The 15,614-nt window shown below is 33.4% G+C and overlaps 1 protein-coding gene across 3 annotated transcripts in view; it reads right to left on the bottom strand.

Moving 5' to 3' along the window:
* Positions 1-8,473: 8,473 nt before the first annotated feature.
* Positions 8,474-15,614, bottom strand: part of LOC114409825 (serine/threonine-protein kinase ATM) — a 91,366-nt gene continuing 84,225 nt past the window's right edge. For 2 of the 3 annotated variants that reach the window (XM_028373448.1, XM_028373450.1), the window contains 12 exons: positions 14,130-14,224; positions 13,927-14,035; positions 13,089-13,178; positions 12,153-12,232; positions 11,711-11,789; positions 10,820-10,866; positions 10,643-10,742; positions 10,037-10,168; positions 9,820-9,954; positions 9,668-9,733; positions 9,242-9,385; positions 8,474-8,839 (listed from right to left, as the gene is read on the bottom strand). In XM_028373448.1, the coding sequence (XP_028229249.1) occupies positions 8,762-8,839; positions 9,242-9,385; positions 9,668-9,733; positions 9,820-9,954; positions 10,037-10,168; positions 10,643-10,742; positions 10,820-10,866; positions 11,711-11,789; positions 12,153-12,232; positions 13,089-13,178; positions 13,927-14,035; positions 14,130-14,224 (1,155 nt within the window). In that variant the 3' untranslated portion in view covers positions 8,474-8,761. Of the gene's footprint in view, positions 8,840-9,241; positions 9,386-9,667; positions 9,734-9,819; positions 9,955-10,036; positions 10,169-10,642; positions 10,743-10,819; positions 10,867-11,710; positions 11,790-12,152; positions 12,233-13,088; positions 13,179-13,926; positions 14,036-14,129; positions 14,225-15,614 lie in introns of those variants that run through there. The other variant, XR_003666213.1, reaches the window with a different exon arrangement.

The raw sequence follows: 15,614 nt of genomic DNA, 5'->3' as shown, positions 1-15,614 counted from the left end.
TGTGTAGTGTTTAGGAAGCCATTAACAACATGATCACTCCACAAAACACTAAAATTAAGGCATCTTTTGAGACAAGTACACATGTGGTTGGACATGTTTTTAAAGTTACCTTATATAAGAAACTACTTGGCATGGTATCAAGATATGCGTTAAACTAGATTGTTGTTGAGTTTGAGTGTGTAAATTGTGCTGGCATTGACAGTTCTCATTGGGGATGTATAATGAGAACTACTTTCAATCTTCTATGTGCATGTGAGCTAGCTAGATATGCTATTGGTAGCATACCACTTGACACAATCCATATGTTTTGGCGGAGGTTAAGTTTTTCAAACCAAGGTTTATCTGAGCCCGAAGTGACCATAACCAAAGAGATGGTTGCCATATCCAAGCGGTTTGAAGAGCTTGATATATGTGGCAAAGTGAGTCTAAAGAGTAAACTTCGGGAAATTTCCCTACCTTGGTCTAAATTCTATGTGTGCTCTTCATGAAAAGGTGAAAACAAAAGGTGCTCAAAAGAAATAGATGAACAAACAACAAAAATTAACGAAGCGTGATCCGTCTTATTAGGAGTATGTGGATGCATTACATTCTGTGTAAAATAACAATTTTTCAATGAAACAGGCTGCATCATCATCATTTGAACAACCAAAACCAAAGAGGAAGATGCCCATGTTGGATCAATTTCATCCATGCATTCATGATTTCATTGAAAACATTGTTGATGTCAAAGCTGATGGTAATTGTGGATATCGTACAATTATTGACTTATTAGGTATGAGTTAAGATTCATGGTCTTTGGTTCGTAGCTATTTGCTAAAAGAACTTACATAATGGTTTGATGAGTATATGCACGTGCTTGGTGGCATAAACAAATATGAGGAGTTAAAGCAGTTTCTATTTGTTGATGGATTATCCATGGTATATAAGTTTTTTGTTACATATTCATGGATAAATTTTCTATAAATAATACTAATTAAAATTATTACGTGCAGGTTACCATAGATAAGTGGATGGATATAAACGACATGGATTATGTGATTATATCAAGGTATAATGTCATCATTGTTTCTTTTTCTCTCCAACAAAGCATGACATTTTTTCCTCTTAGAAGTCAACCATCGAGAGATAGTTATGTACATTGTGACACCCTTTACCACGCACACATATACGTAATAAATGAAATGTAAATGTGGAACTAATTAAAAGTTCATCAAACATAGTATGTAACAACATTTTCAAGGATAAAAGGTTCACATTCACTTCTCAAGTATCGAAATAGAACTAGCCCAAATAAGGAAAATCGAATTGTCTTGGCTTAAAACACGACTGACCAAGTTTATGAAAAGGAATTCAACTAAAAGTAGAAATCATAAAACAATTATACTATTCATGAAATTGTAACATATGAAATAAAACCTCATGCCTCAATTCTGAATGTATGGATACAGGGTTTTGATGATGTGAAAGTATAATCAAACAAGATTGCTTCAAAGATTAAATCAAGGTCAAGCAAACACGATCAAGAAAAAGATAAAAGCCTTAGAATATTTGTTAAATGAATCTCACTGGTTGATCAAGTTTTTCCTTAAACACATTGTTTCCAACAAATCAAGGCACTGGTAATCGATTACTAGATAGTGTAATCGATTACCAGAAGACAAGTTTGCAAATCATCTTTTCAAAAGGGTTTGAAAATTTGAATTTTGAAAGTTGTAATCGATTACCATTGGTGTGTAAACGATTACCAATAACAAAACTCCTGAAATTTAATTTGAAAAGTCATGACCATTCAAAATATGACTGTGTAATCGATTACCAGAAATCTGTAATTGATTACCAGTGAGAAAACTTCAATTTTTTTTTTGAAATGACATATCTCTTCAAACCATTTTAAAAATGCACAATGGGCATGTGTGTGTGTGTGTGTGTGTGTGTGTGTGTGTGTGTGTGTGTGTGTCTGACTTCGAAAAGCAAGAGAGAGATGTTCTAAGAGAACTTAATTGTCAAATGCTCTCTCGACAACTATTGGGCAAACACTTGCAAACCTATTGAGAATTCATCTAGGAACTTTAATTTGTATTATCATCTCTAAAAGAGAGAAATTCCTCTAGGATCTTCAATTTGTATCATCTACTCTAAAGGAGATAAGTCTTTCTTTTCATCTCAGAAACTTAGTTGTAATCAAGAGATTGATTGTCTCTTGGATTGAGAGAATTGTAATCAAAAGACTGGTTGTCTCTTGGAGAATCTTAAACACAAGGGTGAGGGATCCCAAAGTGTGTTCAAAGTCTGTAAAGGATTTACAGAGATAATGGAAAATCTCAAGTGGGTTGCTTGAGGACTGGACGTAGGCACGGGAAGTGATCGAACCAATATAAATCGAGTTTGTAATTCTCTCTTCCCTTATCTCATTTATTTTATTGCAATCGATTTTATCTTACACATTTAAAGAACATCGATTAAATTGATTGTTGTTTTTTTTTCTACATTCTGAGCCTATCATTTAAAATGAGGTTAAAATTTTGTTAGTGAGAAATTTTGTAAGACTTAATTCACCTCTCCTTCTTAAGTTATTGAAGCCACTTGTCCAACATCGATGTCACATTTATCAGAGCATTTTCCTGGCAAAGGCTAAGCCTCTCCACCTCCAGCATGGAACTCATGATATGTTGGCTTATCTGAAACAAAATGGCATTCAACCCAAACACAAACACACACCGAAAATGAGTTATCACATTTGTATATAATAAAACACTAGAGCATGTGGAACATATAATACTTAGAGCTGAATTTACATAAACAACATCACTTCATAACATCACACACATTATTCACACTTATTCAAGTTCACACACTTCATAAAATAACACTAAAACCTCAATTATTAACTCAATGAAAGTCAAACACAAGTGTTATGCAACAGATACACTCGACTCAAGCTTACATGCAATGTGATACCATTTTCAGTGAAAAATCTCGTAGGACGCCTAGGAGTACATGACAAGATATGCCTCACAATGGGTAAGTCAGGTCACTTTCACTAAGTGAAATCATAGGAAGACCAGTCAGAGTCACTCTGCTTTGCGAGAATACTTCAACCATGTGGGATCAACACATGCTTAAAGGAGCACTCAAACCGAGTATGTTTACGCTCAATGCCCAGACTCCAAGAAGTCTGTAAGGCCTCTCTCTCCTGATTCAGGTCCAACCTAGAAAATTTTTTAACACACAGTTTGTACCTATAAACTATACAACAAACAAAACTACTCAATGGTTTTTTAAAATCACAATTATTTTCAAAATTATTTTAACTCGCCGCGCATTAACTTGTCACCCTTAAAGGATCTTACAGTTGTGTGATTGTCCAACTCATAACTCAGAACTCATTGCATACAACACCTTAATGTATCACTTAATCCACCTCACGTTCATTTATACATCTTCATAACATTTATAACAATGTTTATAGGACACAACATACACATACGCTTATAAACATATAATAATATATTATGATAACACGTTAACATTTAGGAATATATGTATGTACTTAAAAAAAGCTATGGAATTCAATGAATATATATTTAGAAATATTATAATATAATATTAATTTAAAATCAAAACATGAAACAACCTGAAACATGTATCGAAATTCAATGAATATATATAAGATTAATTTAAAATAAAAAACATGAAACACCCTAAAACACCTATTGAAATTTAATGAATATATGCATATCAGATTAAAAAGCAATGAGCAACCAGGAACACATCAAAGCCATTTGGCTAATTGAAAAAGGATTTTAACTAAACGCATAATTAAAACTATTTAACCCAAATTAAGGCAAAATCGCAAGGACACATATTTCTTTCTTGCAACTCCATCAATATCTACATAGTTTTATTCCACTCTTGTGTAATCAAATTTGCATGAGTGAAAATCATTCACAATAACAAGCGAAAAATTTAGGAAAAATAGAATTGAATTTTCAAGAAAAAGAAACAACCCAAAATTGATCCTTTAGGGATCCTTACACGTGTTCATTCTAATCCCCAAGCGCGAGTAACTCATTCCTTACCTCGATGTAATCTCTCAAGCGTTCTCCATTAGCAATGGTGGCGTTTCTGGTATTCTCTAAAGCTTCTCCTCTGATTGCTCTGTTAGGGTTCTTGAGCATCAAAGAAAAAGGAACATAAAATATTTTTGTAAAACTGCTTTGGGATTAAAAGTTCCTTTATATAGTGAGAAAACTGATGACCTAATTTTTATTCTTATTTTTATTTATTTATTTACTTTTTAAAAGAAAAACGAAAAAGAACAGGCTGTTACATACATCGAGTTATATGTATTGATCATGTGTATGACAATCATTTTGTTCAATCGTGTTTGTTAATTTTTTATTATTATAAAATGTGTTGTGAACATTTGAATGTGTATGTGCCTATGTAACATGTATTTCTAAAAGATGGCTGTCCCTTCCCGCCAACAACTTTGTTATGGTCAACACATTTTTATTATCATGCAAAACAATGGTCTACTCCTTATATTAGTAGAATGCACCAGTATACCAATTTGATGAGGTTGACCACACACTATGTTGATTATGGAGAAGATTGAATCTTTTGTTATTGTTTGGACAATTGTTTGTAACTTAAATAGTTGTCACATTATGGATAATAACGCATGTAATTTGGTTATTGATGTGTCTTTCAATGGACGTTCATATAATTATTTCTTTTACTTATTCACGAGCTTTTCAAATATTCAAATTAGAGAAAAGGTAGCTTTACCAAACATAAAAGGAAGAAATATTTATGGGGTTTATGGTTTACGGGGTTTAGGGTTTACTTATTTTAGAGTTCAGGGCTTATGGTGTAGTTGTTAGGGTTTAGGGTTAAGTTAGTTTATGGTTTAGGGGTGACTTAGTTTATGGTTAAGTTTTAGGTTTTAGGGCTTAGTGAGTTTAGGGTTTAAGGTTTACTTAGTCCATTGTTAGGTTTTCGGGCTTAGTGCTTAGTGAGTTTAGGGTTTAGGATATATGGTATATGGTTTAGTTGTTAGGATTTAGAGTTTACTTAGTTTAGGGTTTAAGGGTTACTTAGTTAGGGTTAGGTTTTAAGGTTTAGTGCTTAATGAGTATAGGGTTTAGGGTTGACTTAATTTAGTGTTTGGTTTTAGGGTTTAAAGTTTAGTAAGTTTAGGGTTTATGGGTTAGAGTTTAGGATTTTGGGTTTAGGGTTTAAGGTTTATTCTTTCTTATTTACTAAGGGTTAAGGGTTTACTTATTTTAGGGATTACGGTTTAACGTAATCTATTTAGTCGAAGAAAATAATAGGGAAATACTACATTAACACATTTTAAAACCATAGGGATAAGATTGATAGTTTGTCAAATAATAGAAATATTAAACACTGTTTAATCATATTGCATACATATATCCTTTACTACTTAATCAATCCCAATTATCTTGATGTGTCTTGTGTATCCCTCCTTCGTCTAGACCGAACATAAACATTTTATTGCTCAGTGACACCCCTAGCTAATCTTAGACAGTGCTCGGCCAGAGTTTATGCTTTAGTTCCAGCAGTGACCGTCCTCATGTCAATCATGTGTTCCAAACTTTTTGGTATCCTTTGGCAAACGTCCTACGACTTTGATAACAAAGTAAAAAATAATTATTGGAAGCATGACACAAAAGTTCACTAATAGTGCATTGAAAATATATTATACCACTGCATGTTGAGGCATGTCTACATCAGAAACTACAAGTGGTTCTGGTATAACTACTGCATGGACGGGCTCTTAAATAGGATCTGGTACAATAAATGTATCATCATGCATCACATGTGGATGTCTAGAAGGATCCCCAAGCTGTGTCGGACTCATGAAGGGGTGAAATATCCTATAGAACCACTCCATGTAGTCTGCTGCACACTGTCTAGGAGCAATATAAATATATCCAAACGGTGCAAGGTATTCTGAAAACTTAAGTCATCTATTGTCAATATCCTCTACAGATAAGGATGGAGCAGCAAGGAGTGGAGGAATGGTCTGAACATAACCAAATTGTCGCACGACCCTCTTTGGTTGGTGTCTGACAATAATGAGATGAGCTTAAATTCTCTAAATGCATGGTGGTCACCATAAGGAATCCAACACACAACATCTGGCGTTAATCTATCGAAGTGCTTACGATACATCAACATTGGTAATGCCTTCCCAGACTTCCATCGACAAGCACGTGGTTTCCTCTTATGGTAATCCCCATCAGCAACAATGGAAGTAATTGTAAGGAAATGCTGGTAGATCTAACACTGCACATATTTTAAAAAACAAATAAAATTTCTAATCAATAGTAAATATAAAGTAAGAAAATAATAACTGGAGCTAAAAAAAAATTATAATTACCTGTAACAGAGTGATATATCCTACAAGATGTTTTGTTGTATACTTTGACGCATCATTTAGATTGTCATACATATGGACCAGTGCGGCTGCTCCCCATGAATAGCTTGTACATTGACTGAGGTCACGAAATGCGTCCAAGAATACTACACTGATGTGTGTGACACACTTGTTAGTAAAGAGTGTGCAACCTACTAGATGCAATAAATATGCTCGAGCTGTTAAGGTCCACTATCTTACGTCACATTTGTCACGATAAATGTCTCGCAGCCATGCTAGACAAACATACGCCCCCCTGCATTGCTCAGTCTTATCTTTAGCTTCCTTTGTACTGACTTCAAGCAACTCAACTAACAAGTTCACAACTTGGTCTACATCAAGAGTATCGAAGGTATGGAAGACACCTGTAATGGGTAGATGTAACAAGGATGCTATAACACATTTTTCGTAAAATAAATTAAAAAGGATTTTATTTAAAAATAAATAGAATTTTAAGAAAATAATGAGATTTTTATAATTAAATAAATAAGGAGAAATAATTTTATTAATTAAAATAATGATTTTAAGATAAATAAAATAAATATACGTTTTTTAAAAAAGTTTTATTTGTTCATTTGATAAGGAGTAAAATTAAGTCCCATTTTATAAAATAATAAAATAAAGAAAAATAGAGTAAATAATAGGCTGAGAATACCCTAATTATAAATAGAAACATATAAAGTCAGCTTTTATATTTATGATACGTTTCTACACTCTTCCTTCCTCTCAATTCATTTTCCCTTCTCTCCCAAAATCCTCTCTTTTTCCCACAAACTCAAATCTGTCCCAGTAAAACTATGAACTTGGACTTGTTAACCGTTGGATCATCGTATAATTTGAGCACTAGGTTTAGAACTCATTTTCTCACACTTGCACCGTTGGGATTTATGAGATAATATTTGTGGTGAGACATGCCCCTCGCACAAAACTCTCTTTTCCTGCATACACCCAAAAACATCACAGTAAAACTATGATCTCAGACTTGTTAACCATTAAATCATCGTGAAATTTGAACACTAGGTTTGGAACTTATTTTCTCACACCATTGGGATTTGCAAAGCATTATCTATAGTGAGATAAATGTCCCTCACACGTAGACAGTGAAATAGAGACTCCAATCCCTTCTCCTTCCCCCTAACACTTGGAAACCCTAACAAAGTAACCAGGGGAAAATCTTGAAGAATCTTAGTGGACCGCTAAAGGCACTGCTATTACTGCCAGACTACACACGTGAGCTCGCTTAGAGGATGAGATGAATTTATCACAATCGGAGTTAAAATGAACATGTGTAGAGATCCTTAGAGAATCAAATTAGAGTTTTATTTTGGGTTGTGTATTATATTATAATTCTTCCCGTATGATTATAATTACGAGATTGTTGTGTTTAACGAACTAATTGATGTTCTAATGCAAATTGGTTGATGAAATTAAGTGCTCTTAGTGTTTTCGTGTTTTTTACCTATGATTTAAATTATTTTGATTTTGATATTGATTATGTGAAATTGTTTGAGGGGTTTTACTCCCCATGTTGTGAAAAATATTTTTGTATAATTTGTTTGTTTTGGACAAAATTTACTAGATTAGCATGATAAATTGTTATATTGGAATCATGATACTGTGATTGAAATTATGTGTAAATCATAAATTGAATATGTGATGAATTGTGAGATAATATGCTACTTTGAGATTATAACATTGTTATTGAGATTGAATAAGTGTGTGATTAATACTTGATATGACAATACTTGTGTTGTAAGTTGTGAATTATACAATAACTCGACTGGTGTTTACTTATGCGCGAGATGTTAAAAGAAAAGTGTATGGTTCTAAGTTAAAAACTTGAAGTGTTAAATTGTAACACAATGTGTTAAATATGTTTGAAAACAAGTGAGGTTGTGAATATTGTATAATTCATGAGCGATATTTGTGTGTAGAAGTTGTTTTAAGAGTTGGACCTGAATCAAGAAGGTGAAACCCTAACGGATTTTTCGAAGTTTAGGCCTTGAGGGTAAATACACTCGGTTTGAGTGCTCATTTAACCGTATGTTGATCCAATATGGCTAGAGCATTCTTGCAAAATAGAGTGATCCTTTGAATTTTTATACTTCATATCACTAATTCTAACAAACTAAAATATATTATCAAAATCAACTTACCCAGCAAAATTTCAAAAAAGAATAATACAAGAAGCCTAAAAAAAAGTGAAGAAAAAAACTGATTATGCTATACAACCCGAGGAAGCAAAGACCAACGAAGTAGATAAACGCTGCCTATACAAGATCATTCGGTGTCGAGGGGTACAACGAAGGGTGGCAGTTATAACCAAGCTCCCCAACCAGGAAACATTTGACACAATCGCTCAGAATCAATTGCATCTTGGATGAGTTGTTGTACCTGCAAGTAAAGTACCATAATTAATTATATTTTTCATGGGATATTTGGAACATGTACATTTAGATTTCATTTTATCTTCGTACCACCATCGCTACAAGTATACAGTTCGTATTTACAAATTGTTGGCAATTATTCTCCAGTACGATGGATGTATTTGTTTGGTATGACTGGTCAAATTCGAATATGAATGAGCAATGCATATAACAGGTTAAACCCTTAAAGCTAAACACCACCCATTTTTCCAAGTTTAAGTTCTAACTTCCAATTTTACCATTTGCATCACTAAAAAATGCATATCCATTATCCAACCCACTTTATCAGCTAATATTGGATGAAGATGAAAAAGAAAAAGAAAACACAGTTCTTATATAGCCATTTGGCAGAAATATGCCAACAAAATACCTGCCCATGGATGCTTCGCATTTCGCCATCTTCATAACCATCAAGCTTTTGCTTGACACGGAGAAGTGCACGTGCAGCATCCTTATTTCCTTGGCAATCATGTTGTGGTTCCTCCAAACTTGTATCCAAATCATCATCCATTTCCTGTGGAGAAAAGGAAGAAAGGTCACACTGCAAGTAAATCAAGAAATTCACGTTGAACATAATTACAACCAGACCAAAATCTACCACCATAAACATTATTGAGAACCAAAAAAAGAATATTCACGGTCATTATAGAGGAATTTGTAGAGGTTAGCAGTCCTGTTATATATACTTATTTCCACAATTCATGATAAGTGCTAATTTCTGCTAGTCACCGAACCCTCAGACTATGAGATGCTGGGCATTTATTAAATAAAGAAACTAACAAAGGGTCAAATGTACCTTTTGACGCTGCAAAGCTTTCAGAGGAGATAAAGCCCACTTATAAAGAGGATCGTGGATAAAAACCTGTAGAGGGTACTCATCTATTATGAAGAGATTATAGAAATGGAAGTTCAATTCATACTACATAAAATTGAGTGAAGTATGATTACTTCCACAATTGTCAGCAATGCTTCTTTGTTTGTCCGCATAACAGAGAGTGTTTCCTCGCAACATCTTCGGAAAACCCCCTCTACACCAGTTACCCCCATTCCATCAATTATGTCTCTTGTAAGCCTAAATGGAACCTGCCAGCAGTTACAGATGACATCAACAATCCAGATGAAGTATGGAAATGAGTGCATGACTCAAGGACTATGAAGTACATACCCGTTCTGGGGTCTTAAGCATCAAGCCTTGTTCAAAAGCAACGCCAAGATCTATGTGAACAACCTCTGCAGTGGCCTGATCAATTAAAATATTCATTGCATGTCGATCTCCAAGGCCAACAATGTAACCAACCTGAATATGAATCAACTAATAAGTATACCAAGGATTTTGATTCAATGATGTAGATGAGATTTTTGTGACATTCCAGATAGAAAATACTTGAAATTAAAAGCTATTTTTAAAAGAAAATAGAAATCACATATAAATAATGGATTTGGATCACATGGATGGGCAACATATGAAGGGTTAGTTCATAAGTCAGAGGAGTATTCATTTCAACATGGTTACACTATCACAAGTTCACAACAGTAGATGTTTTGCTTTCAAAATTGGGGAAAAAAATAGAAAACCTTCAAACAGGCCCACTTGAGAGGGATTAAATTTGAATTAATCCTTCTATTTGTGTGTTAGTGTTGAATCAGCTCTTTTAATTTTACTTAGACAAAGACCATTGACTCTACACTTAAGAAACCTTTAAGCAATCAGGTCACGGAGAATCCACATATCGAAAAAATAAGCATCAATGGAAAAGTAGAATGCTCTTACCATAGAACTAGCAGCAACACTTCGGGTATAAGCAAGTCTCTTTTCAAACCACTCAGCTGGCTGTAAAAATCTCTCCAAGAAAAAATAATGCATAACAGGCCTGCATGCCAATATGATTAAGCAATGAAGCTGATTATGCGTTCTTGGTCCTTTAAAAGATAAGTATAGGAAAGACACCTGAAATTATTGCAAACTTCCTGGAATGCTTTGCGCTTGTCCCTCTCCTATCAAAAAAAACATCACACATAGTATTATTCTATTTGACCTCAGAAAATAAAAGGCATTTATCAAAAACTTTATTATATATTTATGCTGTGTCAATTTATTTTCATTTTCTTTTTGTTTTGCATTTACTTTTTCAATGCTAAGTGTAACACTTGAATAAGTAAAATGATTGTGAAGTATTTGAAAATGAATCTTGATCATGTATAAGCACTAAAACATCTCCAAAAACATTACCTAAAGTACAACTTCACCAATTTCAATATAAACTAAAATTTTAACATAATTCATTTCATTCTATTTTGTTGATGATGATCTCATCAATCAATTGCTTTAAAGATTAAATAGAAATATTTTGTGAAACTACAGTACACAACATTTATACATTTAAAGGAAGGTCAAATTTAAGAATTTTGCAGTATACAAAAGCAGATGATAACATTAATATTTGAGATTGTTGGAAAACCACCTTAACTAGTCATCCTAGGGACGCTTTAATTGAGGCCTCTTTGAGCCGCCTTAATTGTAGCCTAGGAGGGGTGTGTCTAGTCCTACATTAGAGATATGGCTTAAATAGAGCTTATAAAGCTTGGGCAATCCTCACGTTACAATTTGGTTTTGTGAGGTTCAATTTTAGGCCCTAAGCTTAAATTCTAAGACACAATTTATATTTTATAGTTCACAAGTTTTTCTCTCCCCCGCCCCCCATCAATTCTTTTCCGATGCAATTTCAGATTGTCATCACTTTAGAAAACTATGAAACACAAATATATTTTTGCAAAAATTTAAGAATAACTTCCATATGATACTCATGTTGACAAAAGCACTTAAATATTATATTCTTACATTTGCCATGTGCTCTCGGCATTTAAGGAATGACCAATCTCCTACTCCATAGCGACCATGAGCACCTCCATTTCTCATGCTGAAGTTCAAGAAATATTGTTAGATATAGAGCCATTCATGTGCTTTCAACTAAATCTTTTCGGATATTTGGTTCATTGCATAGTATCAGTCTCTATGACCATGGGCATGTGGTCTAGAGTTTGATCCATGTTCCCCCATTCTTCTAAGTAAATGTCATATTTTAGCACAAGGTAGGGTAAATAGTGCATTGTCCATGTTTCAAGCCCAAAAGGTTCTTGCTAGAGGGGGTGTATGATATAAAAACCATTACAGTACTTTCACTCAAGGCTAAGCTTTTGGGTAGCTGTTTCATCATGGATCAATTGCTTTAAAGATGAACAGAACAAAAAATTGTGCAGTAAAATGTCTTTCTTTGACTGACCTCCCTATAAGGTATTCACCGAGAGGAAGTGTTCCATTAACCCACTCAAGAACACCAGCACTTGGTGTAAAAGGAACAACCTGTTTCATAAAAAAGTGAAAAATCTCAACCATTTTAAAAATAATCTTTGTGCCATAACTTCAACACTATAATACAAGATACACAACCTTAGGCAAAAAATGCAGACATTTTTCTCCATGAAAAGTAGTATTACATATAAGTTGACACCGGTATGCTAGGAGTATACAACAGACGAGTGATGACTCCTCCATACATAAAAGCTCACAATGAACAATTTGTTAAACAAATCAAAGAGTAAAAGTAGGACAAGAGAAAGTAAACTATGTATTTAAAAGTTGTATAATATAAAATATAAAATAATTATGAATATCCCTTGAGTATATCTCTCTTTGGAATTAAGTTTATATAAGCTTCCAACCAGCAAAGAAAACATAAACCTTGTTATTTCCAGGCAGAAAAAAAAATACAGGGCACCATTTTATTTCAGGCCAAATATTCCCTATACATAGTCTGAAGCACCATTAACAATTAAGCTTATAAATGCTTCCAGCAAGCAACGAAAAAATAAACGTTCTTCTGATTTTCAGGCAACAAAATACTGGGCACATAGTCTGAAGCATATCATAAATTTTCAGGAAGCAACTTTTCTAGTTCAAGGGAATGAATTATATGAAAAAACTGCCATGGGAACAAGATCCTTCTGCAAAAGCATTCTCTAGTAGATAAACAATTCTAAGAGCCATGAGTAATGAAAAATTAATGAAACCCTCATCACCACCTTCCTTATTTCTAACTGCAGAGCAAGAGATTACCCAAAAACTGTTTACTGATAGCTTATTCTGTTGATGACAGTGTTACAATTCACCAGCCAATCAACAGCATCAAAGACCAATAACTTAAATAAGCAGAATATACCTTGTAAGTTCGTACTCCTAGCCTTCTTTTCCTTGTATCTTGATGGTTTCTCAGGAATGTGTTAACTAAACCAAAAAATTGTTCCATTACCTATCAAGAATTCAGCAGTTTAATTTAACCATCAACATAAGCAACACATATATGGGCAAAATAAGATCACATAAGACGTGCAGATTACCTTGTAGAAAAATGTGAATATCTCAAAGGAAGAGATAATATTTATTTGCTATGACTAATATATACTGAAAGGTTTAACTTGGACGAGCCACAAAAGTTAGCTAGCTAGATGGACAAAATCAGTTTTCTAAAATAGGATAATCCAAAAAAGAATGTAGAAAATATATAAACAGTCAACTTTAGATGATTTTAATTTAGGTTTAAATAGCTTTTTGGTCCTTATAGCTTACGTTGACTTGGGTTTTGGTTTATATACTTCAAAAAATTGCTTTAGTCCCTATAATTTAAAAAATTTTGGTTTTAATCCCTACTATAAGCAATATGTCTAAACACTTCCCCTTCGAAGACAAATCATTAGGACTGCTGTATGATATACCACCACAACCAAAAACTGAACAAAAAATTATATATGGAGACCAAAAACTAATATTTTAAAGGATAGGGACCAAAATAAAAAGTGAGGTAAATAATAAGGACCAAAAATGTATTTAAACCTTTAATTTAATATTACAATTAACAGAAAACTAGTGTTAAAACATATATTGTCAAATAAGCTTGGGATGTGATTTTTTTTTCTAAAGATGGAAAAATAAATAATTCCACACAACTTCAACAACAGATGCCATAAAGATTATAAAGCATAAGCTGTTAGAATTCATACAGCATCCTGTCTTAGGTCATCATTTCCAGATTTTGCAAGTTGTCGATATCTGCGGCCATCAGAACCCAAGCATTCAACCACTTTTGGAGCATTTATACCATTCATTATCCTGAACATCAAACCAACATAAAGTAGATAGAAGCATCAAACATTGCATCCTAAAAGAACTTTGTCTCTGAATGCTATAAATGGTTGAGACATACATAACTGAATCTGCTAATCCTTTGAAGTAAGGAAAAGAGCCTTCATGATACTGGCAACTATGATCAATTGAAATTGTAGCTGTCACTACAGGTACCTGAATGTCCAAAGTAAATGCAAAGGAAACAAGTTAGCACAGAAATAGTTCAACAAAAGGAAGACATAACAAGTTTAGCAAACCTAATGTTGACAACATATGTACAATGCTTATATAAATATTTCAACCAAAATTTAATAAGAAATGCATACACTGCCAGACAAAAAATCTACCAACTAGAAAAGTTTAAGAGAAACTTTTGACAAGTTTCCCTTAGAAAATAATGATGAAAGAACAATTAACGAACTTTTAATGCATTGAAGAGGAATAAAGATGAAAATGTATGACATTCAATTAGTGCTAAGCAATATAAAGTGTCTTTGGAAAGTTATGATTCATGAAAATTTAATGCAATGATAATAATACACTAGACAAATTGGTATTAAATATTGTTAGAAAGTCGCCTTGTGGTCACCCTTACCCCGCCTTAATTGAGGTCTCTTTGGGGGATGCCTTACATTGCAACCTTAAAGTTTGTGCTTAGTCCTACACTGAATAGAGACATGGTTTAAATAGAGCTTCTAAAGCTTGGGCAATCCTCAACTTACAAGTTAATTTTGTGGAGTTAGGCCCCAAGTCCAAATTCTATGATTGCATCAAAGCCTATCCTAGATCCATTGCTGGTTCACCATTGCCACGCTCCAGACTGATAGAGTGTGTTGGAAAGGCGCCTTAATTGCAGTCACCCTTAGCTCTCCTTAATTGAGATCTCTTTGGGTGCAGCCTTAAATCGCAGCCTCAAGGGTGGTGTTTAGTTTCACATCGACTAGAGATATGACTTAAATAAAACTTATAAAACTCGGGCAATCCTCACCTTACATACTGATTTTCTAGGGTTGAGTTAGGCCCTAAGTCCAAATTCTAAGAAATATAATGAAAATACATGTTAAAATGAAACAATAAAGCAAATACATAAATAAATAATTTAATTTTCAACAGTTGAGAGTCTGAAAAAAACCAGTGTGAGTGAGGATACTCTTCATTGTCAGCCCTCACTGAGAACTTTTTTTGACAAGTGTCACTTATAAGAGGGGAATCTTTTAAATGGGTGATTGAAGAAAAATTATTAAATGTTTAATAAGGTGAAGAAAAAGTGATGACGAAAATGCATGAGATGAATTAGTATTAAATAATAGTTTCACATAGAAAGTAGTGGACGAAAAATGAATAGAAGTTCAATGATTGAAGAGAAAGTGATGATGAAAATCGTTAAATAATAATATCAACCTTCAACAATAGCATGATATAAATACAGAATTATTGAAATTGAAATTATCTAAAATTGATAATTGCATACTTCAGTGTGAATATTACATACATCAACTGCTGATGTTATTTTCAATAATTGTATAGGCAGCTCAAGTGTATGCTGTTTGTGACAAAACACATT

Source organism: Glycine soja, chromosome 4, assembly GCF_004193775.1.
Source record: "Glycine soja cultivar W05 chromosome 4, ASM419377v2, whole genome shotgun sequence".
In the NCBI taxonomy this organism is placed as follows: domain Eukaryota; kingdom Viridiplantae; phylum Streptophyta; class Magnoliopsida; order Fabales; family Fabaceae; genus Glycine; species Glycine soja.
This window is presented reverse-complemented; position numbering and strand designations above follow the sequence as displayed.